This window comes from Scyliorhinus canicula, chromosome 11, assembly GCF_902713615.1.
Source record: "Scyliorhinus canicula chromosome 11, sScyCan1.1, whole genome shotgun sequence".
Classification (NCBI taxonomy): domain Eukaryota; kingdom Metazoa; phylum Chordata; class Chondrichthyes; order Carcharhiniformes; family Scyliorhinidae; genus Scyliorhinus; species Scyliorhinus canicula.
The window spans coordinates 13,454,639-13,478,703 of record NC_052156.1 but is presented as its reverse complement, the minus strand read 5'-3'; the positions used below and the strand labels follow the sequence as shown (position 1 = coordinate 13,478,703).

The following is a 24,065-nucleotide window of genomic DNA, read 5'->3' as shown; positions in this document are numbered from 1 at the left end:
CATATTCCAAAACCCATTGTCTAGTCTGGAGTCTCTGGACAATGTGACATTTCTTTTGAATACAGATTCGAATACAGTAATGTATGTGACAGGATGGATGGGCGTCACACAGATCTGTGACTTGATATGTATAACGTTAATAACTGTGAATATACAATTGTATATTAATATGCGATACATTATATATTAAAAGGTATTTGAACCAGGCATTAATATTGCCCGTGGAGTATGGGGAGGCACCTGGCCAGTATACAATGCGTTGTTTGAGAAGCGTATCTCCCTCTCCACTTGAGTTCTCTCCATGTCGCACTTTTAGTTTCTTTCAACTTTGTTTCATGAGTTTTCATTCTATGAATCCTCGGGTCAGTGAGAGAAGCTTCCAGTTGGGATCTCATTGCATTTAATCCAGAATTATGATATTGTATTCATGGCCCTGATATTTTATACACTTTAGGCCTTACTGAATTTTAGGATAAACATACATGTAGGGGAGCATGGTCACTCTGGCTGCTTGTACTAGATGCAACAATAAACTGGATGTATATTAAAAGGAATATCTGCATTTCGTTTTGGATGTGCTTCCCTTCACCAACATTAACTTGTGTTTTTACAGTATCTTTAACAGAACAAAATATCCCAATGAACTTAACTGGAACATTATTAAATGAAAATTACACCAAGTCACAAAAGGAGATATTAGGAAAGATGACCAAAGGTTCGGCCAAACAGTTTGTAAAGAGTAACTTAAGGAGGAAAGCGAAGGGGGGCACGGCGGTGCAGTGGTTAGCACTGTTGCCTCACAGCGCCATTGACCTGGGTTCAATTCCAGCCTTGGGTGACTGTCTGTGTGGAGTTTGCATTTTCGTCCCGTGTCTGCGTGGGTTTCCTCCGGGTGCTCCAGTTTCCTCCCGCAGTCCAAAGGTGTGCAGGTTATGTGGGGATAGGGCACAGGAATGGGGCCGAGGTGGAGTCCTCTTTAAAGGGTCGGTGCGGGCATGATGGGCCGAATGGCCTCCTTCTGCACTGTCATGATTGTATGACTCTATGATCCTATGTCAAGAGGCGGGAAGTGTCGGGAGGGAATTCCAGAGGGTCAAGCTCAGTCAACTGAAGGCAATGCAGGAGTTATTGAAATCTGGCTTGATCAAGTGATCAGACCTAAACCAGCACAGGGAACTGTAATGGTTGTGGGGCTGGAGGAGATGGCAGAGATAGGGAGGGAAGAGGCCATGGAGTAATTTGCAAGGAAGAATAAGCCAATGTAGATCAGCGACAACAGGGATAATTGCTGAATGGGACTTGGTGCAAGTGAGGACATGGGCAGCATGGCACGGAGCGTAATCATGGGAGGCTGGTCAGACATGTGCTGGACTAGTCAAATTAAGAGGCACAATTGAGAGGTGCACAAAATGGAAACTTATGCTGAGAAATAGGAGGGGGCAGAGGTTAGATTCTTTGGAAATCTCCTTGCATATTTCCCCTCAACCCAGGAGGTTCACCAGTTGGAAATGTCCAGCATAATTTAGCTCTGATGTGTTTCTGTGTGTGAATGGCTTATTGAGTCTGCCAAGGGCTAAGCGTTTACTCTGACAGTGTGTCTATCAATGACCGAGCATCTGGTGCTAGCCCCCCGGGGACAGGTCATTTCTTGGTGAACTGGACTCTCAGGGGGAAATGGATTGGCCTTGCTGGCTGTGAAATGTTTCTCCAAGACCAGAACGTGCTTCAGCTTGCCAAAGTGAAATGTCCCTGAGCAGCAGACTGTCTCTTGCTAACTGCCTTCTTCGGACAAGCTTTACTGAGTCGAAAGAAAGTCTTAATTTAGCAAGCGAGGCAGGAGGACGTGCAGCTCAGCTTCACATCATGTCCACGAACGTCACTGTTGCCCTTTAGGGAAACATTCACCAGTTTGTAGCTCGCTGGCGTGGCTACTTCTTGCATCTCCCTTTGGTACGAACAATGACACCAAATCGTTTGGGGAATGCCCCAGCAACAGAATATCTTTGGACATGTCCAATTGGAGGGATGGCTCAGTGGCAAAATGGGTCACCCAACAATGTAAAAGAAAAGAAGAACTTATGATGTGGGCCAGCCCCCCAAAATAAAACACGTTGGTCCCTTATTCTGTCCATTGATGCTTGATGTGGACATGGCTTCCCTTTTCTGGTTCATTTCCATCTTTGCCACCTTGTTTTGAAATTCCTCTGCACTGAAATGAGGAAACTCCACAGAGAGATTAACAGTGCGGCACCTCACCATCCTTCCTGTTGTACTTGAGGTACAGGTGACGTCTGAGAAAGTGGAGGTTCCACACCAGGAACTGGAGGAGGGGTATGAGGATACAAATGCTCACGATGATGAAGCCCACGGCAGGCCCTGGCTTCTCCTCATAGTTTAGTGACCTGTAGATGTACGGTTTCCCCCTGAGGTTGGTGCCTCCAGCAGCCCAGTAGATGACAGTAAAGACAACAAATGTCAGGCAATAGGTCAAAGTGTAAACGAAATGGGCGAGGTGAATGGGGGCTGCCGTCACACTCAGCTCCAGTAGTACAAGCACTGAGTTGATCACATGCATGTTGATGTTCGTGGAGTCAATTAATCTCCCTGGGATATAGTCAAAGCTCCAGAAGGCAACTGTGACAAAAAGGGCGGTCACACAGGTTAGGTTGTGCAGAACCCACTGAATACAGATGGTGGGATACAGCAAAGTAGAGGGTGCGTAGTACTCATTCCGCAATGTCTGAGAAGGGATCCCATCTTCAATTTCTGGAATTGCTCATAACAAAAAAAAACAATGACATTATTAAAAGTACATCCTCAACAGTTGTTTCATATTTGCTAAGATATCTGCACGGTGGCAGAATGGTTGGCATTGCAGCCTCACACGCCAGGGATCCGGGTTCAATTCCAACCTTGGGGGAACTGTCTGTGTCGAGTTTGCACGTTACCCCACCGTGTCTGCGGGGGTTTCCTCCGGGTGCTCCCGTTTAAGTGGGTTTAGCATGTTAAATTGTCCTTTAATGTCCAAAAAGGCTAGGTGGAGTTACTAGATTACGGGAGAGGGTGGGGGCGTAGATCTTGGTAGGATGTTCTTTCAGAGGCTCGATGCAGATTCGATGGGCTGAATGGCCTCCTTCTGCATTATAGAGATTCTATAATTCTATGATTCTGCGTTTAACTGAAGTTAATGACTTGCGTGCACATGAAGAAGGCCTGTCCACTGGGGAGCTGAACACGCCGACGCGATTGGCTCCTCAGAGATCGGGCGGCCATTTTAAAAGGGTGCCCCGATCTCTAAGTGACCTTGAGATTCCGCCCCCCCACACACCCCCCACTGATGGGCAATGTCAACCCTGCACGCATGGCCACACCCCCCCCCCCCTCCCAAGTGAGGACACCCCACTATGGGGTAGCTGAGGGACCCCACTTTTCAGGCACTCCCACACCCCCTGTCTTGCCCCCACCTCTTTCACCCTCCCAACCTTAATGAGGACACTTTATGCCCCTCTTCACACCCCCACCCTTCATACCCCCCCCCCCCCCCCTCCCCCAGATCCTCTTTCATGGACATGGTCCCTCCTCAGGCCCCTACCCTGTGGTTAGGACTAATATTTCATTCTCACTCCATATTTCCCACTTGGGGCTGGTTTAGCTCAGTGGTTTGTAATGCCGAACAAGGCCAGCAGCGCAAGTTCAATTCCCGTACCAGCTTACCCGAACAGGCGCCGGAATGTGGCGACTGGGGTATTTTTCACAGTAACTTCATACTTGTGGCATGGAAAGATTATTATTATTCTCTGTCTTTTAGTTTTGACAAAGGGTTATCTGGACTCAAAACGTTAGCTCTTTTATCTCCCTACAAATGCTACCAGACCTGCTGAGATTTTCCAGCATTTTCTTTTTGCGATACAAGTCTGAAATTGCACAGAATGCTGCCAATTCCTGGCATATTATAGATGGAGTTTTATCTTTGTGGGTATGGACTATGAAGTGGAGTTTCTGAGATGACTTGTATCAGATTTCTGTGTCTGCTGGCTGATAGCAGTAGTAATCTGTGCAAGCTGGAACCAATGTATGGGGAACTAACACGTGCCTGAATGAAAGTAGTTGTTATAGAATGAGTAACTGGTGGATGAGCATTAATACTGCAGAAAGGGAATCCACTGAGTTGATCTGTAGACTTAAGACGGTGATGTGGATGTTTTTTTGTCACTGATGGAGTAGGATCTACAATTGAACATGTTGGAAAATGTTTGCAGGATGAATGGACGATGGAATGATCAGTTGTGGAGGCACGTGTCAGAATGAGTTGGCTTATGGTCAACTTAATATCAAGTGTCACCATGGACTTGCTGATGAGAACTTTGAGGAATGGTATGCTAAATTGTTGTTCTGTCTCCATGGTAAAATTAAATTTGAATGTTGATTGTGAAGATGTAAGGCTCTAAAGTTGTCTCCTACCATGTTGCCATATGGAGAAAATGTTCTTGGCATTCTGTATTCAGTGTTTAGATTTAAGACCAACTCATTGAAATACTACCTGTTAAAACTCTTCCATTGAGATATTGGGTTTCTATGACATAAAGAAACCCATCACTATATATTTTAAAACTTTATCCTTCTTGCTATGTGTTTTTATAAAACAAAACGGTCCTTTTCTGCTGAACAAAAAAATTAAGACGGCTGCTACAAGTCACGTGATGATAGGGTCGGCCCTTTGTCTCGGAGGTTATCTAGCCGGCGGTGTCAGTGCATCTTCTGTGATAATAGCTTGCCAATAAGCAGATCCCCAACATGGATGGCACCCCTTTCAATAACTGATGGCTGAGACATTATCAATTGAGAAACCAAAGCCAATTATAACAATAATGATCTTTATTGTCACAAGTAGGCTTACATTGACACTGCAATGAAGTTACTGTGAAAATCCCCGAGTCGCCACATTCCAGCGCCTGTTCCGGTACATGGAGGGAGAATTCAGAATGTCCCATTCACCTAACAGTACATCTTTCGGGACTTGTGGGAGGAAACCGGAGCACCCGGTGGAAACGCACGCAGACACGGGGAGAACGTGCAGGCTCCGCACAGACAGTGGCTTAAGTCGGGAATCGAACTTGGGACCCTGGCACTTTGACGCAACAATGCTAATCACTGTGTTACCAACATCCCTTATGAAGTCACTGTGGAGAAAGAAAGTCAAATAATACAAGCCTCTGGCCTTTTTGGACAGTTTAAAATTAAATCTCTGGGGCTGGATTTACCTCCGGCAGGATCCTCCGTTTCGCCGGCAGCGCACTCACGCCCGTGGATTTCTCGACGGCGTGGAGGTGGCTACAATGGGAAACCCCACTGGTTGGCTGCCGGCACGGAGAACCCCACTGCCGGTGGTGACGCGCCGCACCAGAAACCGGGAGCAGCGGGACGCAAAATCCGGCCCCTGGTCTTCACAGGAAGACTGCTGTTTAAACATGAACTTGACAAAACTCCAGCAGCCAGGCTAGGTAAGCTGTCAACTCCACAAAGCCGGCTTGATACTAAAAGCTCTGGACACATGTGGCAAGTGGACTAAACATCGAAAAGCTCACAATGCAGCAGTATCATTTGTTCCAAGCGTTTCAGTGTTGTTGAACACAGCAGAACGGAATACCACCACAATGAAAAATCCTCTGGAATCTGGGGCGGGATTCTCCCTTCTGGGGACTAAGTCCCCACACCGGCGGGAAAACCGGCGCCAACCACACCGGCGTCAACAGCCCCCGAAAGAGAGGAATTCTCAACATTTTTGGGGGTTAGGTGGACGCTGGAGGGGTTGGTGCTGCTCCTGCCGGCGCTGAAGGGCCAGTGCAAGTTCGCGCATGCGCGGAACGGTTGGCGTGATCTCGCGTATGCGCGGACCGGCTGGCATATTTCTGCGCATGCGCAGGGGTTCTCTTCTCCGCGCCGGCCCCTGGGCAATTTGGCGGAGCCCTAGAGGGGCCCGGCACGGAGGAAAGAAGTCACCCCATGGAACAAGCCCGCCTGCAGATCGGTAGGCCTCTATCGCGGGCCAGGCCACCGTGGGGCCCCTCCGGGGCCAGATCACCCCGCTGCCCTCTGAGGACCGCCCCCGCATACTCACCTGCCAGGTTCCGCCGGTACGTAAGGTGAGTGATTCACGCCGGCGGGACTGGGCAAAACTGGACTGCCGCTTGGCCCATCGGGTCTTGGTATATCGCCGGGGGTGGGCCACTGTCAATGGCCCCCGACTGGCGTGGCGGGAATCCCGCCGCCCCCCGATAAAAGGTGCCGGAGAATAGGGCATCCGGCGTCAGGGCGGCGGGGCGGGATTCATGGGGGGGTCGGAGAATCCTGGCCCTGATTTTGGCCTCAGGAACTCACGTGAACTAATATTCTTTTTTCTTTGTGGTCTTCATACTATAAGATTTTTTGTCTCCAATCACATTTTTCCCCAAGTTTTGTTTTTGATATTTTAGCTTCTATATTAATTCCAAATGCAAGTTACAATCATTTGTTTAATTCTCTAAAATCTAAATAAAAAATGGAAAATTTCAGTGCATTTTACTTTCTGATTTGCTGTCTACGCTAATACTTCAATGTGATTGGATCCCCTGGACTTGGCACCAGATTCAAACTGACATCAGCAAAAGGGGGAATTGACGTTATGTTGGTGTCTTTGTGGGCAGCTCCCTTCGAGGGAAGAGCATCATCGCTCCGTCGCTAACCACGACATTCGGGTCAATGTCTTACCTGGGCTGTAGCTGGAAATTTCCTCCAACGAGGCCGCCCCGATGTTCTGTTCTGACCTCTTCTGCCCAAGTGCCATGTAGCATATCAAATTTACCAATGCCAAGATGAAGTAAATGGTTAGGATGATATAAGTTATATGTGTCAGGAAGATGAACCATTTTGGGCTGTTGGTCTGAACTCCACTTGCAATGCACCAAATCAGGGTGTATATCATGACGATGATTCGATAAAATAACCAGAGAACCGGGTGGACACCCCACTGGAAGAGAGGAAAGAAAAACGTTCAGTCAACATGAACCAAGAGTTTCCTTGGAAGGTCCCATCAGTAAGGTGGACTGTCACAATCTGGGTGGGCAGCACGGTAGCATTGTGGATAGCACAATCGCTTCATAGCTCCTGGGTCCCAGATTCGATTCCCGGATTGGGTCACTGTCTGTGCGGAGTCTGCACATCCTCCCTGTGTGTGCGTGGGTTTCCTCCGGGTGCTCCGGTTTCCTCCCACAGTCCAAAGATGTGCAGGTTAGGTGGATTGGCCATGATAAATTGCCCTTAGTGTCCAAAATTGCCCTTAGTGTTGGGTGGGGTTACTGGGTTATGGGGATGGGGTGGAGGTGTTGACCTTGGGTAGGGTGCTCTTTCCAAGAGCCAGTGCAGACTCGATGGGCCGAATGGCCTCCTTCTGCACTGTAAATTCTACGAAATTGTATAGTTGCTGCCAAAGAATGGAAAGGAATGTTGGTCAGGGGCATATGGACATTCCGTCTGCACCATTCCTGGCACACAGCCATTGATTTTGTGTGCCCCCCCCCCCTTCTCCATGCATAAATTAAAGTTATTTGAGAACTTTTATTTCAATTTTCTTTCTTCTTCCGAAAGTACTGATTCACACTGGGGTACAGCATCATTGGGGTATGTTGCATTTTTTGTGTTGGCTGAGACAGTAGGTGTGAGCGGGCTATTTTACATATGGCTCCAAAGTGTAGACAGAGTGGTCATATGATGATGTGATGATGCAGCTACTTAAAGAGTCACGTCTCAGGAGCGTCGGATTTCTCCAGGAGCGTGGGCAGGAAGCGTGTAGGAGCTGCTCAGAGTACTGAATTAATTATTATTGTTATAAGTCTTTTATCGCCACTGGAACCCAGCCCATCTACACATGGTATAGAAATCACAGAATCTGGCCATTTGGTTGCATCAGAGATTTAAGGGGCAATTTTCCCAAAATGAAACAAAGTCCCCGAGCGAGCGCATTTAGAATCATGTTTCCCGGCACTCACCGTGCTGAGGCAGCACATTGCCCCGTTTTTTACATCGCGAGCTGTGCTCGCCAGAACTCCTCAGTGTAGCGAGAGATCGTGCCGCTATTTTTCAATGGCGTCTCAATCTCCGAGGCCCCTGAAACAATCCCCCCCCACCCAGCCTGAACGTAATATAGAAGGGTTCCTGACACCAGCCTGTCACCCACGCCAGGCAACCCCTACCTGATCTCAAAAATGCCAACCTGGCACCTTGGCAGTACCAACCTGGCACCCGGCCTGTACCACCTGGGCACCTTGGTAATGCCAGGCTAGCACCTAAGTGGCACTGCCAGGGTACACAGGTGGCACCAGCTGTGCCAAGGCATCACCCTATCCAAGGAGCATTAGGCTGGGGGCCACCGAACCCTTGGAGACCCCCAACCAGTGCCTTTACGCCTGGTCCCCGTTTGTGGAGACCAGTGCAGAACAATGCTCACCTGAGGTTTCTGAGGGAAAGGGGTTGAATCCCATAGCCTCAGATTCCTCAGGAAACTGCACATTACAGTAAGCAGATACTGTAATGCCTCGCTCTAATATTCAGATTTGCTAAAACATGATCCCGCCCATTGTGGGCAGGATTCACATCGCAACCTCTTGCAAAATTGCATTGAATCTCACGCGATTCGGGTAGATCCTGGGAGAGAGATGTCCCGGCTTTCACTGATCATGCTGTGCCGCGGCGAGCTGCTTTTCCGGTGTAGCGTGGCCGAGGATCATGCCCATTAAGTTGTTATTCTTGTGTTTAAAATACAATCAATCTTGTCCCACCCGATATTCGTTAACCTTTCCCATGCTGGCAACTTTCTCTTCCTGTATCATCCATTCTTCGTTCTTCTGACTCCAGCTCTGTGCCTCCATCTTCCACTTGCTCCACTATTGTCAGCATGACGGCGACCTTAAGTTACATTGTCCCACAGCTCCAGCATATATATCAGCTCAGTGTGAGGACGTGGGCGACAGTGGGAAGGTCACATTTGCCGCTCATTCCTAATTGCACTGCGGCAGTGGTGGAATGTTTTGCTTTGATACAGATGTATGGTTTGTGAGGCCAGGTCACGGGCATTGAAGAGTCAACCATATTATCATGTGACTGGAGTCTTATTTTTAAGACTTGAACTGGATTATTACTCCAGAAGCATATAAATTTACAAACTAGGAGCAAGAGTAGGCCACTCGGCCCCTCGAGCCTGCTTTGCCATTCAATAAAATCTAGGCTGATCTGAGTGTATCCTCAACCTCACATTCCTGCCTACCTCTGATAATCTTTCACCCCCTTGTTAATCAAGATTCTATCAGCTCGACCTTAAAATATTCAAAGACTCTTCTTTCACTTCCTTCTGAGGAAAAGAGTTCCAGGGACTCTCAACCTTCTGAAAAAATTTGGAATCGCGCGATTCTGGGTTCAAAACTTCCATAGAATCCCTACAATGCAGAAAGAGGCCATTTGGCCCTCTGCACTGAGCCTCTGAAATAGGACCCTACCTAGGCCAACTCCCCGACAACCCCACCTAACCTTTAGACACTAAGGGGCAATTTGCCATGGCTAATCCACCTAACCTGCACATCTTTGGACTGTGGGAGAAAACCGGAGCACCCGGAGGAAACCCACGCAGACACGGGGAGAATGTGTAAACTCCACACAGACAGTGACCCGAAGCTGGAATTGAACCCGGGTCCCTAGCACTGTAAGGCAGCAGTGCTAACCATTGTGCCAGTGTGCCGCCCTCATCTCTGTCTTAAATGAGTACCCCCTGATAATTAAACAGTGATTCCCTAGTTCTAGATTCTCCGAAAAGAGGAAGCATCCTCTCCACATTCACTGCGTTAGCGTCTCTCAGGATATTAAAGCTTGTGATCAAGCCACCTCTTAACCTTTTGAACTCCAGAAGGTACAGGTCGAGCCCGTCCAACCTTTCCCCATAAGACAACTGGCCCATTTCTGTTATTAGTCCAGTAAGCCTCCAGTAAACTGCTTCTAATGCATTTACAAGTTTCCTTAAATAAGGAGACCGGTACTGTTCACAGCACCCCAGATATGGAACAGGGTTCTCCATCCCTCCAGCCGGCCAATGGGGTTTCCCATTGTGGGTAGCCCCACGCCTTCGGGAAATGCCAGAGCTGCCGCAGTGACGGAGAACCCCGACAGCAGACAATCCAGCCCATGGTCTCACCAATGCCCTGTACAACTCAAACATATCCTCCATACCTTTGCAATCAGTTCCCCTCACAATAAATGACATAATTCTGTTGGAGGAATTCTCTGGGACTGCCCCCCCCCCCACAAATCGGCTTCAAAGACGTTTCCCACTTCCCCCCCCCCCCTCCTCTAGACCTGGCGAGGACATGCAAATACCTGATTAACCTTAATTTGATTATCATATCATGCAGGATGTTCAATTCACTGGCCTCCTGGGATGCTCCAGTCCCTGCCAGCCGATAGTCCCACTGGTGTAAATTGGTGCAAGTCCTGAGAAACAGGGAGCTGGCGGCTTGCACTCAGAGGGAGTCAAGGAGTAAGTACTCTCCCTACACTTGCCACCAGGGAGCTGAGGGGGTCCTTCATGGGATCTGCGTGATGGGGATGCCTGGCTGGAGGGGCTCAGGTTGGGGGTCTTTAATGGGATGGGATGGGGGTCATTTCATTTCATTTCATTTGGCTGGTCTTCCCAGCTGCAGCCTTTAAACCCATTAAACTGTCTGTCAACATATGAAGTTCAAAGTGATGAAGGCAAAGGTATTCCCTTTAATGTGGTGGAAACCTTTGAAGTGTTTTTACAAACTCAATTTCATTGCCCTTTAACTTATTGAAGCCTCTCTGCAAGGTTAGAAGTCTAAAAGCTTTGAACTGCACCATTCATATTCAATTTCACTGACCATTGCATTTTAAAAGCCTGACAGGTCCCAGCTGTTTCAAAGGAAAGATTACTGTGGTTTATTTATATAGCTCTATGAGGTCCATTAACTCTCAAGTATTTCCTCTTTTAAACAACTGTTTTTCCTTTTTTTTAAATGTAGAGTAACCAATTCTTTATCCAATTTAGGGGCAATTTGGCATGGCCAATCCATCTATCCTACAAATCATTTTGGGTTGTGGAGGTGAGCCCCACGCAGAATGTGCAAACTCCAGAACGCGGAGCAGCTGTTTTTCTAACCGTAGTTTTTATTAAAGAGGATGTCTCTTTGTTAGCACAAATCTTCTAGAAAGAGCAGGCGCTTTGTCTGAGTGCTTGCCCCACACAGTTTAAAGAGCTGAGGGCACCCTTGCCAGCGATTCAGGGGGAGGGAGGCTTGCCACTGATCGGGGGCGGGGGGGTGGGTGTTGGGTGGGGATGGCTGCAACAGTGTACTTGTGACTGGGGCGCCCTTTAATAAAGGCGAGAATAAGCCCCGCCCCTCTCAGGTCCAGCAAAATCTCCGATGTGCCATTGAAGGCACAAATTTTGAAGTATCATTGAACGGCACATCACTTTCACTCTGCTTTTTATGTTGGCAGGAGTACTTAGTCTTCAAATGGGAGATTAACGGGCATTAGCTTTCCTAATTACTTGCTGTACCTGCATACAAGACTTTTGTGACTCATGCAGTAGGACACCCAGATACCTCTGCATCACAGAGTTGTGCAATCTCTCACCATTTAGCGTCTTTTAAACTTCCTGCTAAAATGGAGCATTGCACATTTGTCCACAGTGTACTCCATTTTCCAAATCTTTGCCAACTCACTTAACATATCTCTACCCTTTTGTAGCCTCCTTGTGTCCTCTTCACAATTTACTTTCCTACTATCTTTGTGTGAGTAAAAGTTTACCACCATTCCTTTGGTGCAAGTCATTTAAACAAATTGTGAACAGTTAAGGTCCCAACAATGATCCCTGTGACACACCACTCATCACATTGTGCCAGCCAGAAAAAGACCCAATTATTTAAACTCTCTGTTTCCTTTTATCCAGCCAATCTTCTGTCCTTGCCAATATAATACCCCAATATCATGAACTTTTATTTTCTGCAATAATCTTTGATGTGGTACACTATCACATACCTTCTGGAAATCTAAGTACAGTACATCCACCGGTTCCCCTTTATCTACAACACATGTAACTCCTTGAAAGAATTTCAATAAATTGGTTAAACATGATTTCCATTGGACCAAACCATGGCACTAACGATATTGAGCCCTCCAGCTACTCACTCATGGAACAGTGGAATTATAGGTCTCCATCGCAAGTTACCACATGCTGGGCTGTCCAGTGCCTTTCTCTTAGGTGCCATGTGACTCTATAACTTCGTCAGATGTCATCTTGGTAAAAGCAGTTGAGTCAGTGCGGTGGACAACCATCGGAAACAACATAACAAGGAGATGTGAATCAATGTACAATGCTCATTTTAAACCACTGAATACACCTCACTCTAGCTAAACCCTGGCTTAAACTTGCACAGTTGAACAAAATGTTAAACAAACCGAAGGATGCCCTCACCTCCTCCCTTCCGCAGGCTCAGACTCCACAGGCAGGAAAGGAATGGGTGACCACCAGGCAGAGCAAGAGAGGTGGGCAGGCAGTACAGGAATCTCCTGCAGCCACTCCCCAGCAAAAGGGATATCCCATTTTGGAGATCTGGCAGCATCTGTAGGGAGAGAAAAGAGCTAACGTTTCGAGCACAATGACTCTTTGACTCATTGGACTCGAAACGTTAGTTCTTTTCTCTCCCTACAGATGCTGCCAGATAGAACATAGAACATAGGACAGTACAGCACAGAACAGGCCCTTCAGCCCTCAATGTTGTGCCGAGCCATGATCACCCTACTCAAACCCACGTATCCACCCTATACCCGTAACCCAACAACACCCCCCCAACCTTACTTTTTAGGACACTACGGGCAATTTAGCATGGCCAATCCACCTAACCCGCACATCTTTGGACTGTGGGAGGAAACCGGAGCACCCGGAGGAAACCCACGCACACACGGGGAGGACGTGCAGACTCCGCACAGACAGTGACCCAGCCGGGATACGAACCTGATCTGATCTGATAAGATTTCCTAGCACTTCTCTTTCGTTTCAGATTCCAGCATCCGCAGTAATTTGCTGTAATACCATTTTGGATACTGTTGAGGGGAATGATCTCTCCGGGCAAAGCAGCAACAGCCACATTTGTTACACCACGGTTGGTTCTGCTGGAGAGGGGGGGAGTAAAAAGTGTGGGAATGCAATAGTTATCGGGGATTTGATTGCAAAGGGGAATAGATAGACGTTTCTGTAGCTGCAAACGAGACTCTAGGATGACATGTTGCCTCCCTTGTGCTAAGGTTAAGGATGTCTTGGAGCAGTTACAGGACATTCTGGAGAAGCCAGTGGTTGTGGTGCACATCGGTACCAATGCCACAGGTAAAAATTGGGATGAGGTCCTGAAAACAGGGAGTTAGAAAGAAAGTTGAGAAATTGATCCTCAAAGGGAGTGATCTCAGGATTACTACCAGTGCCACATGCTGGTCAGAGTAGAAATAGGATGTTTCGGATGAATACGTGGCTGAAGAGATGGTGTGAATAGAAGAGTTTCAGATTCCTGGGGCATTGGGACGTGTTCTGGGGGTGATGGGACTGTACAAACTGGGCGGGTTACAGTTGGACAGGGCAGGATGTCCTTGTGTGGGTATTTGCTGGAGAGGTTGGGGAGTGTTTAAAGTCAAATGGCTGGGGGATGAAAAATAAAATGAAATGAAAATTGCTTATTGTCACGAGTAGACTTCAATGAAGTTACTGTGAAAAGCCCCTAGTCGCCACATTCCGGCGCCTGTTCGGGGAGGCTGTTACGGGAATTGAACCGTGCTGCTGGCCTGCTTGGTCTACTTTCAAAGCCAGCGATTTAGCACAGTGTGCTAAACAGCCCCATATGATGACATATGTAAGGATTCAGAGCAGGGGGAATCAAGAACAAGAGAAAAAGACAGAAAGGAGAATAAGAAAAGTGATAGGCAGAGAAATCAAGAGCCTGTGTCAGATAATAACACTGTAAAAGAGAGTAGGGACGGGACTAGGTACGTTAAAAGGATTGCCTTAAGGTTTAGTATCTGAACGTTTGGAGCATTCGAAATAAAATGGATGAATTAGTTGCGCAGGTAGATGTAAAGGGATATGATACAGTTGGGATTACGGAGTTATGGCCCCAAGGTGACCAAAAATGGGAAATAAACATTGAGGGCTATTCAGTTTTTAGGCAGGACAGACAGAAAGGAAAATGTGGTGGAGTTGCATTGTTGATTAAAGAAGATATTGATACAATATTGAGGAAAGATATCAGTACAGATGACGTGGAATCTGTCCCGGTCAAGTTAAGAAACATCAAGGGGCAAAAAGCATTCGTACGGGTGGAATACAGGCTAGCGAACGGCAATGGAAATGTTGGGAATTGCATTAGACAGGAAATCAGAGATGCACATGATAAAGGAACATCTGTGATTATGGATGAGTTTAATCTGCTTATTGATTGGGTGAGTCAAATTAGTCATAGTACAATAGAGGAGGAATTTCTTGAGTGTGTACGGGATGGTTTTCTGGACCAACAAGGGAACAGACCATCTTGGACTGGGTGTTGTGCAATGAGAAAGATGGCAACCTAGTTATGAGAGAACCCATGGGGATGAGTGACCATAACATGGCAGAGTTCTTTAGCAAGGTGAGGTCATTGATTCTGAGACCAAGGTCCTGAACTTTAATAACGGTAACTATGATGGTATGAGACCTGAGCTGGTAATGATGGACTGGGAAACATTACTGAAAGGAAGGACAACGGACAGGCAATGGCAGATATTCAAGGAATTAATAGGTGGACTCCAAAAGTTATTGATTCCTATTTGGTGCAAGAGTAGAAAGGAACTGTGGCCACACCATGGCTACAAGGAAATTAGAGATAATATTAGATTCAAAGAAGAGGCATACAAATTAGCAAGAAAAAGCAATAGACCTGAGTATTGGGATTGTTTAAAATTCAACAATGGCAGACCAAGGGATTGATTAAGAAGGGGAAAATACAATTTGAAAGGAAACTAGCGGGGAACATAAAAACTGACTGTAAAAGTTTGTATAGGTATGTAAAGAGAAAAAGATGGATAAAAATTAATGTAGGTCCTTTACAGTCAGAAATGGTGGAATTCATGACAGTGAACAAAAAATAGCCGAGGAACTAAATTCGGATTTTGCTGCTGTCTTCACAAGGAAGACATGAATAATGTACCGGAAGTTCTGAGAAGCACAAGTTTTAGTAAGGAGCTGAAGGAAATTAATATTAGTAAAGAAATGGTTTTGGGAAATGAAGGGACAAATTTCCAGGGCTTGATAGACTTCATCCCAGAGATCTTAAGGAAATGGCCCTAGAAATAGTAGATCCATTGGTGGTCATTTCCAAAAATCTTCGGACTCTGGAATGGTTCCTACAGATTGGAAGGTAGATAATGTAACCCCGCTATTCAAAATGAGAGGGAGAAACAACACAGGGAACTACAGAGCAGTGAGCCGAACGTAGCTGATAGGGAAGTTGGTGGAGTCCATTATCAAGGATTTCATGGCACAGCATTTGGAAAGCAGTAATCAGACAAAGTCAGCATGGATTTACGAAAGGAAAATCGTGCTTGACAAATCTACTAGAATTCTTTGAAGAGTTGACCAGGGAGAACAAGTGGATGCGGTTTATTTAGGCTTTCAGAAGGCTTTCGACAAGGACACACAGAGCAGATTAATATGTAAAGTTAAAGGTCATGGGAGTTTGGGTAGTGTCTTGAGGTGGATAGAAAGTTGGTTAGCAGACAGGAAGCAAAAATTTGGAATAAATGGGTCTTGTTTTGATTGGCAGGCAGTGACTAGTGGGTTGCCGCAGGGATCTGTGCTAGGACCCCAACTGTTCACATTATATATTAATGATTTGGATGAGGGAACTAAATGTATTTTCTCCAAATTTGCAGATGATAGAAAGTTGGGTAGGAAGGTGAGCTGTGAGGTGGATGCAGAGATGCTGCAGCGGAATTTGGACGGGCTGAGTGAGTGGGCACATGTATGGCAGATGTGGTATAATGTGGATAAATGTGAGATTATCCGCGTCGGTCGCAGAAATAGGAAGGCAGATTATTATTTCAATGGATATAAATTGAGAGAAGTGGATACTCAGCGAGACCTTGGTGTCCTCATGCATCAGTCGCTGAAAGTGAGCGCGCAGACCTGTACAGCAGGCAGTAAAGAAGGCAAATGGTATGTTGGCCTTCATAGCGAGAGGATTTGTGTACAGGTATAGAGGTGTTTTACTGCAATTGTATGGGGCATTAGTTAGGCCACACCTGGAATATTGTGAGCAGTTTTGGTGTCCTTATCTGAGGAAGGGTGTTCTTGCTATGGAGGGAGGGCAGCGAAGGTTTACCAGGCTGATTCCTGGGATGGTGGGACTGTCATATGAGGAGAGACTAAGTTGGTTAGGATTCTATTCATTGGAGTTTAGAAGAGTGAGAGAGGAACTCATAGCAACTTACAAAATTCTAACAGGATTAGACAGAGTGGATTCAGAAAGAATGTTCCCAATGATGGGGGAGTCCAGAATTAGGGGTCATAGTTTGAGGATAAGGGGTAAACCTTTTAGGACTGAGGTGGGGGGGAAATGTCCTCACCCAGAGAGTGGTGAATCTGTGGGATTCACTCCCACAGAAAGTAGTTGAGGCCAAAATGTTGTGTAATTTCAAGAAGCAATTAGATATAGTTCTTGGGGCTAAAGGAGTCAAAGGATATGGGGGGAAGGCTGGATCAGGGTATTGAACTTGATGACCAGCCAGGATCATAATGAATGGCGGAGCAGGCTCGAAGGGCCGAATGGCCTCCTTCTGCTTCTATTTTCTATGTTTATGTTGCCCCATACCTACACCATTTACCGGGATAATGAAGCATTTCCAGGTTGGTTGCTGGACTTTATCTTCTGACTGTTGGTGAAATCACTCTAATTTTGAAGGTTTCCTGTACCTGGTTAAAGTTTGAACATGCAACATGTCTTGCTCGTCCTGGAGAACTTTAGAGTCAAATAGAACATTATGCTGTAAGTTACTTTGGGATATTAATTCTCTGGTCGGGCTTCCTCTGTGAACTGAACATGACCAGGAGCCATGCCGAGCAGGACAAGCTGCTTGAAGGAGGAGGAGGAAGAGGATGAGAAAAGGACCAAATTTGGCAAGAGGCCAAATCAATTAAGAGTCTTCAAAGAGCAACTCTGCGACCTGAACCTTAGTGAGGACACAGATGCGAACCACCTGCAGTTCAGTAAAGACACCTTCATTTAAATCTGTCACCTACAAGCTTCAAGCAGGGAAAGGCCAGCATTGCCAGTGGCAGTGAAGGTGGCCATTCTGATAAACATACATGTCTAGTTCCTTTCAGGCTGCAGATGGAGAGATTCACAACATCTCGCAGTTTACCATCCGCTGTCACATAAGGGAGATGACCGAGGTTTCAATAAGAGTTGACTACATTTCACTTTCTCTACACTACAAGGATCCCTCAGATCACAGTTTGTCCCTCTGGGAAATCCTGAAGAGAAGCAAAATGACTTTAAGGTTCGCTCTGAATGAACTGAAGAACCAGTTGGCAGAGAAGACTCAGTAATGTTCAATATTCCGGGAGGAAGCCAAGAGGTACAAGAAAGAGACTGAAGAGCTGAAGAATCAGCTGAACGGAAAACAGGAGGGATTGAAAGGAAGAGTCGTGGAACTTTCCGAGCTGCGATCGGATAATGAAGCCATGGGTAGCACAATTACAGAACCGAAACAAGTTAAGACTTTGCCGCAGACAGACCTGGACAACTAACATGAAAGGTGGGGGACAAGGTTATGGTGAAAAAAAAAAAGACAAATAATATTGGAAAATTAAATCTGATTCTGAAGGAACTGGACGGAAAAACACTGGGCGCCTCAAACTTCCTGAGGACCACTGAGTTGTTGAAAAATGACATGGCTGAAATGAAACTCAAGAGCCAAGAATGTCAATGTGACAACCGTCACGAGGATCATGTGGGGCTCGAGGAGTACGGGATCCCATGATAACGGGATGAGGTTAGCCTGTTCAGCTGGGACTCATTATCGAGCCTTTTAAATACCGTCCCAGGCTCGGACTGGGAGTTCCTGTTAGTCCCGGGCTGGGGCACTGTTGTACGTCACGGGTGCGGCTTTACTTTTGTGTTCAAATAAATTTGGTTCAACCTTTATCTTCGTGACTCCTGGATTACTACTAAACTCAAGGGAAAGTTGAGCAGTTACAAGCGAAAGCAGAATTTGTAACATAGTAAATGAAGGGTCTCAGAAAAAAGCAGCAGAAATATAATTAAAAAGTGTGAGCTTGAAGGAGAGCAGAGAGGAATTAGGCTCTGCTCAGGAAAGATAGCTCATCGGAGAGAACCAACATTCATGTCAGCCAGATGAGTTTACTGATAAAGAATGAGAACCGGGTGAACTTCAAGTACAGGAATTATCTATTAAAGATGGTGATAATTCTACGGCGCTGAGGACCCGGTTTCGAATCCCGGCTCTGGGTCACTGTCTGTGAGGAGTTTGCACATTCTCCCCGTGTCTGCGTGGGTTACACCCCCACAACCCAAAAGATGTGCAGGTTAGGTGGATTGGCCACGCTAAATTGCCCCTTAATTGGAAAAAATAATTGGGTACTCTAAATTTATATTTAAAAAAAAAGATGGTGAAAATTGCCCGGAACAGAACAAGTACATAGAACATACAGTGCAGAAGGAGGCCATTCGGCCCATCGAGTCTGCATTGACCCATTTAAGCCCTCACTTCCACCCTATCCCCATAACCCAATAACTCCTCCTTTTTGGTCACTGAGGGGAATTTGTCATGGCCAATCCACCTAACCTGCACGTCTTTGGACTGTGGGAGGAAACCGGAGCACCCGGAGGAAACCCACGCAGACACGGGGAGAACATGCAGACTTCTCACAGACAGTGACCCAGCAGGGAATCGAACCTGGGACCCTGGTGCTGTGAAGCCACAGTGCTAGCCACTTGTGCTAACGTGCTGCCCTCAAGTAATTGTGGATGACTCAGAACAGTGTTGAAATGCAGAAATTTTTATTTTATTTTTGTAAATTTAGAGTACCCAATTATCTTTTTCCAATTAAGGGGCAATTAGTGTGGCCAATCCACCTACCCTGCACATCTTTCGGTTTGTGGGGGGTGAGATTCACGCAGACACGGGGGAGAATGTGCAAACTCCACACAGGACCGTGACCTGGGGCCGGGATCGAACCCAGGTCCTCGGCGCCGTGAGGCAGCAGTGCGAACCACCATGCCGCCCTTGATGAATGCAGGATTCACAACCAAAACTGAGGAAATTAGAACATAGAACAGTACAGCACAGAACAGGCCCTTCGGCCCTCGATGTTGTGCCGAGCAATGATCACCCTACTCACACCCACGTATCCACCCTATACCCGTAACCCAACCCCCCCCCCCCCCCCAATCTCACCCCCAACCTTACTTTTTTTTAGGACACTACGGGCAATTTAGCATGGCCAATCCACCTAACCCGCACATCTTTGGACTGTGGGAGGAAACCGGAGCACCCGGAGGAAACCCACGCACACACGGGGAGGACGTGCAGACTCCGCACAGACAGTGACCCAGCCGGGAACCGAACCTGGGACCCTGGAGCTGTGTTGTAACTTCATTGTGAAAAGAGCCATGAAATTAACGAACTTCTGAAGAATATGAAAGATGGGGTGCACAGTATGGAAGAGCAAATCCGGACTTTAAAAGCAGGATTGGAAAATTCCAAGAAACAGGCTGTCGCTCTGACGAGTGAATTGAAAGGGTCTGAAGAGCAGTCAGTGGCTGTGGGAGAAAGACCTTGAACAGAAATGAATGCCCACGGCGAAGTTGTGAAGCTTGCATGAGGATTCCGCTCCAAAACAAAGGCATCGGAACTCATCAGAGCCATTACTGATCTCATCAGCTTGAACAAGGATCGGAAAAGAAGAGTGTTAAATACTTGAGGTGAAGTTGTGAAACAGCAGGTGGACATGAAGTTTAACTTTTTGAAATGTCAATGACCGACAAGCTCAAGGTGGACACCATGGGAAAAGAAAATTCGGGTCAACTCTAGGAGTGACGATTCCCTCTGGAAGGAACGGGATAGATCTAAGGAGTCGGAACAAATCAGGCCGGTTTTCGATGAAGAGAAACGCAACTCAAAGGAGGAGCGAAAAAGACATCAAACGGAGACAGCTGAGTGTCAGAAACACAGAAATCTACAATTCTGACGGCAAACTGATAAAGTTAATTGTCAAGCCTCCAGATCGCCTGAATTTATAATATCAGAGTCTTGAGCAGGGTGGGGGGAAAGGGGTAGGGTGGGGTGGTGGTGGGGGGTGGTGGAGTAGAGGGGGGAAGGAGCAGCAAATAAAGATTGTATTGTAAATATATTTGGGTAAAGACTTGGGGGAGAGGTGTCATATAAGGCAGCACGGTAGCACAAGTGGACAGCACTGTGGCTTCACAGCGCCAGGGTCCCAGGTTCGATTCCCCGCTGGGTCACTGTCTGTGCGGAGTCTGCACGTTCTCCCTGTGTCTGCGTGGGTTGCTCCGGTTTCCTCCCACAGTCCAAAGACGTGCAGGTTAGGTGGATTGGCCATGATAAATTGCCCTTCGTGACCAAAAAGGTCAGGAGGGGTTATTGGGTTATGGGGATAGGGTGGAACTGAGGGCTTAAGTGGGTCGGTGCAGACTCGATGGGCCAAATGGCCTCCTTCTGCACTGTATGTTCTATGTTCTAAGGGTGCTTGGCAGAACAAGGGTTAATGTGGGACTGGGGAAACGGTATTGCCCACATACTGCTGTAGAGTCACATGATGGCTGACTGTATACAGAGGGGTCTGGGAGAAGCCAGTATGGATCCAGCACCCATGCAGAAATGTATCTTGGAGATATTTATGGTTTACCAATAAATGGTTTGTGTTTAGCCATACAAGCCTTCAGATCCCTTAGTGCGACACCATTGCTGGTCACCGCAATAATGGCTAGCCCTAACTCCACACTGGGGGTTAGGACATGTGGGTTGGCCTCCTGTCAACACCTGCTATCTCTGGTTGTGTGCCATCTTTCCTGGCAAGAGAGAGGGAACTGTGTTCGTGAGGGTTGCGCCGTCAGTCTTGTCGATGTTGCCGTCATGGTTGAATAACTGGCGCTACGTGTGTGCAAGCTGTGAGATGTGGGTGTGAGATTGCAGCAGTGATATGTCTGTCAATGATGTGAAGCACATAAATGTGAGGTATGAATCGTGGTCGCTAGAGTTACTTAGTAGGTGAGTGAGGGGGATGTGGTGATTTGCACAGTGGCCAAGTTCAGTGGAGCAGTCGGTGGGACATGGCTTTTGAAGATGCATGCTTTCACTGACCTTTACCATTCGTGTGACGCTATTAAACATCTTGTGACACAACATCCATGTCCCCGGTGCTTTACTCCTGGTAAAAGGCTTTATGGCTAACTGGTCCCATTGCCTTGTGACTGTGGGTGGTGGGGGGAATCCTGTCCACCCCGCCCTGTCATGATATGCAGACATGCAGATAATATACAGACAGGCACAGACAGGCAGCTAATGAACACAGAGAACAGGACATGACCAATGAGCAGGCAGGGCACTCAGGGGTGGTATCTCACTATAAAAAGCACGAGGCACTCACACTCCACCTCTTTCCACTGATGAACATCTACAGAGTGAGTCAGGGTGTATGTATAGTATCACACCTCCAGCACACTAGTGTGGTTCAGTCAGACAGAGTAACCACACTTAGGTTAGCAGAGAGTGAAACTCACAGAGAACTGAGCTAACTGTGCTACTGGTTCAATAAATCAGATTGAACTAACTTCAAGGTCTGGAGTATCTTTTGGTTAAAGCTGCATCCAGTTGCAACCTGTGTTATCCCAGAGTACCTAACACAACACGCCCCATCCTCCACCAGATTGAGAACAGAACTCCCCTTTTCATCTTTTCCCGTTAGATCTCCAGTTTAGCGTCCTCAAGCTTTGCAACCCACTCTCTCCCATGTTGGTCCATTCTCCGCTGTTTGCAGCTCAGATTCATTTTCTGTGCAACTGTTTCAAGCATAGTGCACGTCCTCTTTACAGGGATCGGGCTGGTATTCAACAGCGCAGGCTAGCTTTAAGTTGTGTGAGCACGTTACCATATTTGGCTCCCCCTGTACTGATGTGAGCGACCAATATACAGTGCGGTTATCACTGGCTGGACATAGTCATTACTCAACTGAGAGGTGAGCTCGGACGTAGTGCACTGCCTGCATTACATTGAATGGGCTCAGGTTAATCGCGAATTGTGACCATCGCGCCTGTTTTCAGGGGGCTATCCAGTTGATCGCTCTGTGTGTCGTGCAGACTAGTTTGAAAGCTGATCAGTTTGTAACTGCACAGCCACTCTAGTCGGCTTTTAGATTTGCAGATAATTACAATCCCCAGAGGAATCACATCCTGAGCTACTTACTGCTAAAAAGACCGAAATATCTCTTCCATCCTACCTGCGACCGAAGAATTAATTGTGGATCTCTGGCCTTCAGAGAACGCTTTTCCAGAGCGAACTCCTGCTTAAAGTGCTTGATCCAAGAAGCTCCCATTTTTTTTTATAGTTCTGTATAATACTTCAACGCACTGACTGACTCCTGGCATCGACTGGCCTGTATTTATACAGAGGCATTTGGTTCTGGTAGTTGGAACTGACTTTGAATGACTCAGTGCTGATATCACAGTAAGTTGTGTTGGCAGTTGTACAGCTCCTCTCTTCCCCTCACCAGCCCCCCGCCCCTTCCCACCACACACCCCCCACCAACGTTCCCATCGAAAACACAACAGCTTTCAATTTCAGGCTGTATGTGAAAGAGCTGCGACTCTGAAACAACAGCAACTTCTCCAGATTGTGTACTTTGGGATCTCAATCAACAGATTTCTCCATCCTGTCCCGTGTTACTAATCTTGGGAACCGACGCCAAAATCATCTGATTGCGCAAATGTTGACATCCTACCATTCCCCCCCCCCCCCCCCCCCCGCCCCCAGCCCCCAACAACCCTGCCACCATTTAGTAGAAAGAAACAACGCGCGTGGAGAACTTTGGTCTTAATTGGACTGCGCTGCTGAAATGAGTGCCAGTGTCTGAAAACCCGACGGGACGTACTAACCCCAGTACAGGACTTAACCGCCAACCTTGCATTTACGATGCAAAACGGAGTAAATGCTGCCAGAATATTCTTTTCTTTATTAAAGCTGAAGATTTCATAGTCAGGCCCCCTTTTAAAGAGCGATTGGTTGCAGAAGGATTTAGTTTCAAAGGGTGGGCTCGAGCCCACTGTGTCTTTTTCGAAAACAAAAAACCTTACCGCGAAGATTCCTTGAGAAATATTAACCATTTGCAAGAAATTCTGAATAAACCTGATTGTCACTTATTTTTGTGTCTACTATTGTTTTTTTCACCCTGGTATAACCACGTGTGGGTTTGAAAAATAATAATAATAATCTTTATTGTCACAAGTAGGCTTACATTAACACTGCAATGAAGTTACTGTGAGAAGCCCCTCATCGCCACACTCCGGCGCCTGTTCGGGTACACTGAGGGAGGCGTCAGAATGTCCGATTCACCTAACACAACGTCTTTCGGGACTAGTAGGAGGAAACCGGAGCACCCGGAGGAAACCCACGTAGACACAGGGAGAACGTGCAGACTCCACACAGACAGTCACCCGAGCCGGGAATCGAACCTGGGACCCTGACTCTGTGAAACAACAGTGCTAACCACTGTGCTGCCGTGCCGCTCATAAAAAAAATGAACTGTCAATCTTAAAGCAGCAGGAATGATCCCACCTGACTGCGTGGTCTTGTGGCGCAGTGGGTAGCATCGCTGCCTCTGAACCAGAAATTCTGGGTTCGAGTTCCACCCCAGGACTTGACGGTCAAGGAAAATACTTCCGTAGCAAGTAAGCAGATTGAGT

General features: G+C 47.0%; 1 protein-coding gene across 2 annotated transcripts; it reads right to left on the bottom strand.

Annotated features, from left to right (window-relative positions):
- Window positions 1–907: 907 nt before the first annotated feature.
- Window positions 908–22,721, bottom strand: LOC119973974 (protein rolling stone-like). 2 transcript variants are annotated; one of them, XM_038812699.1, is made up of 3 exons: window positions 22,604–22,721; window positions 6,748–7,006; window positions 908–2,775 (listed from the first exon to the last, which is right to left on the bottom strand). In XM_038812699.1, the coding sequence occupies exons 1-3, from the start codon at window positions 22,697–22,699 to the stop codon at window positions 2,237–2,239; spliced, it is 894 nt and encodes a 297-aa protein (XP_038668627.1). In that variant the 5' UTR covers window positions 22,700–22,721; the 3' UTR covers window positions 908–2,236. The 2 variants fall into 2 exon arrangements, with proteins under 2 accessions (XP_038668627.1, XP_038668628.1); XM_038812700.1 differs by having other exon boundaries at window positions 908–2,766.
- Window positions 22,722–24,065: the final 1,344 nt, after the last annotated feature.

Coding starts and splice junctions, on each gene's coding strand:
- LOC119973974 (XM_038812699.1), bottom strand. CDS start 22,699: ATGGGAGCTTCTTGGATCAAGCACTTTAAGCAGGAGTTCGCTCTGGAA. Junction 7,007..22,603: donor AATTAATTCTTCGGTCGCAG/GTAGGATGGAAG, acceptor CCTCTCTTCCAG/TGGGGTGTCCACCCGGTTCT. Junction 2,776..6,747: donor AATTTCCAGCTACAGCCCAG/GTAAGACATTGA, acceptor TTTTGTTATGAG/CAATTCCAGAAATTGAAGAT.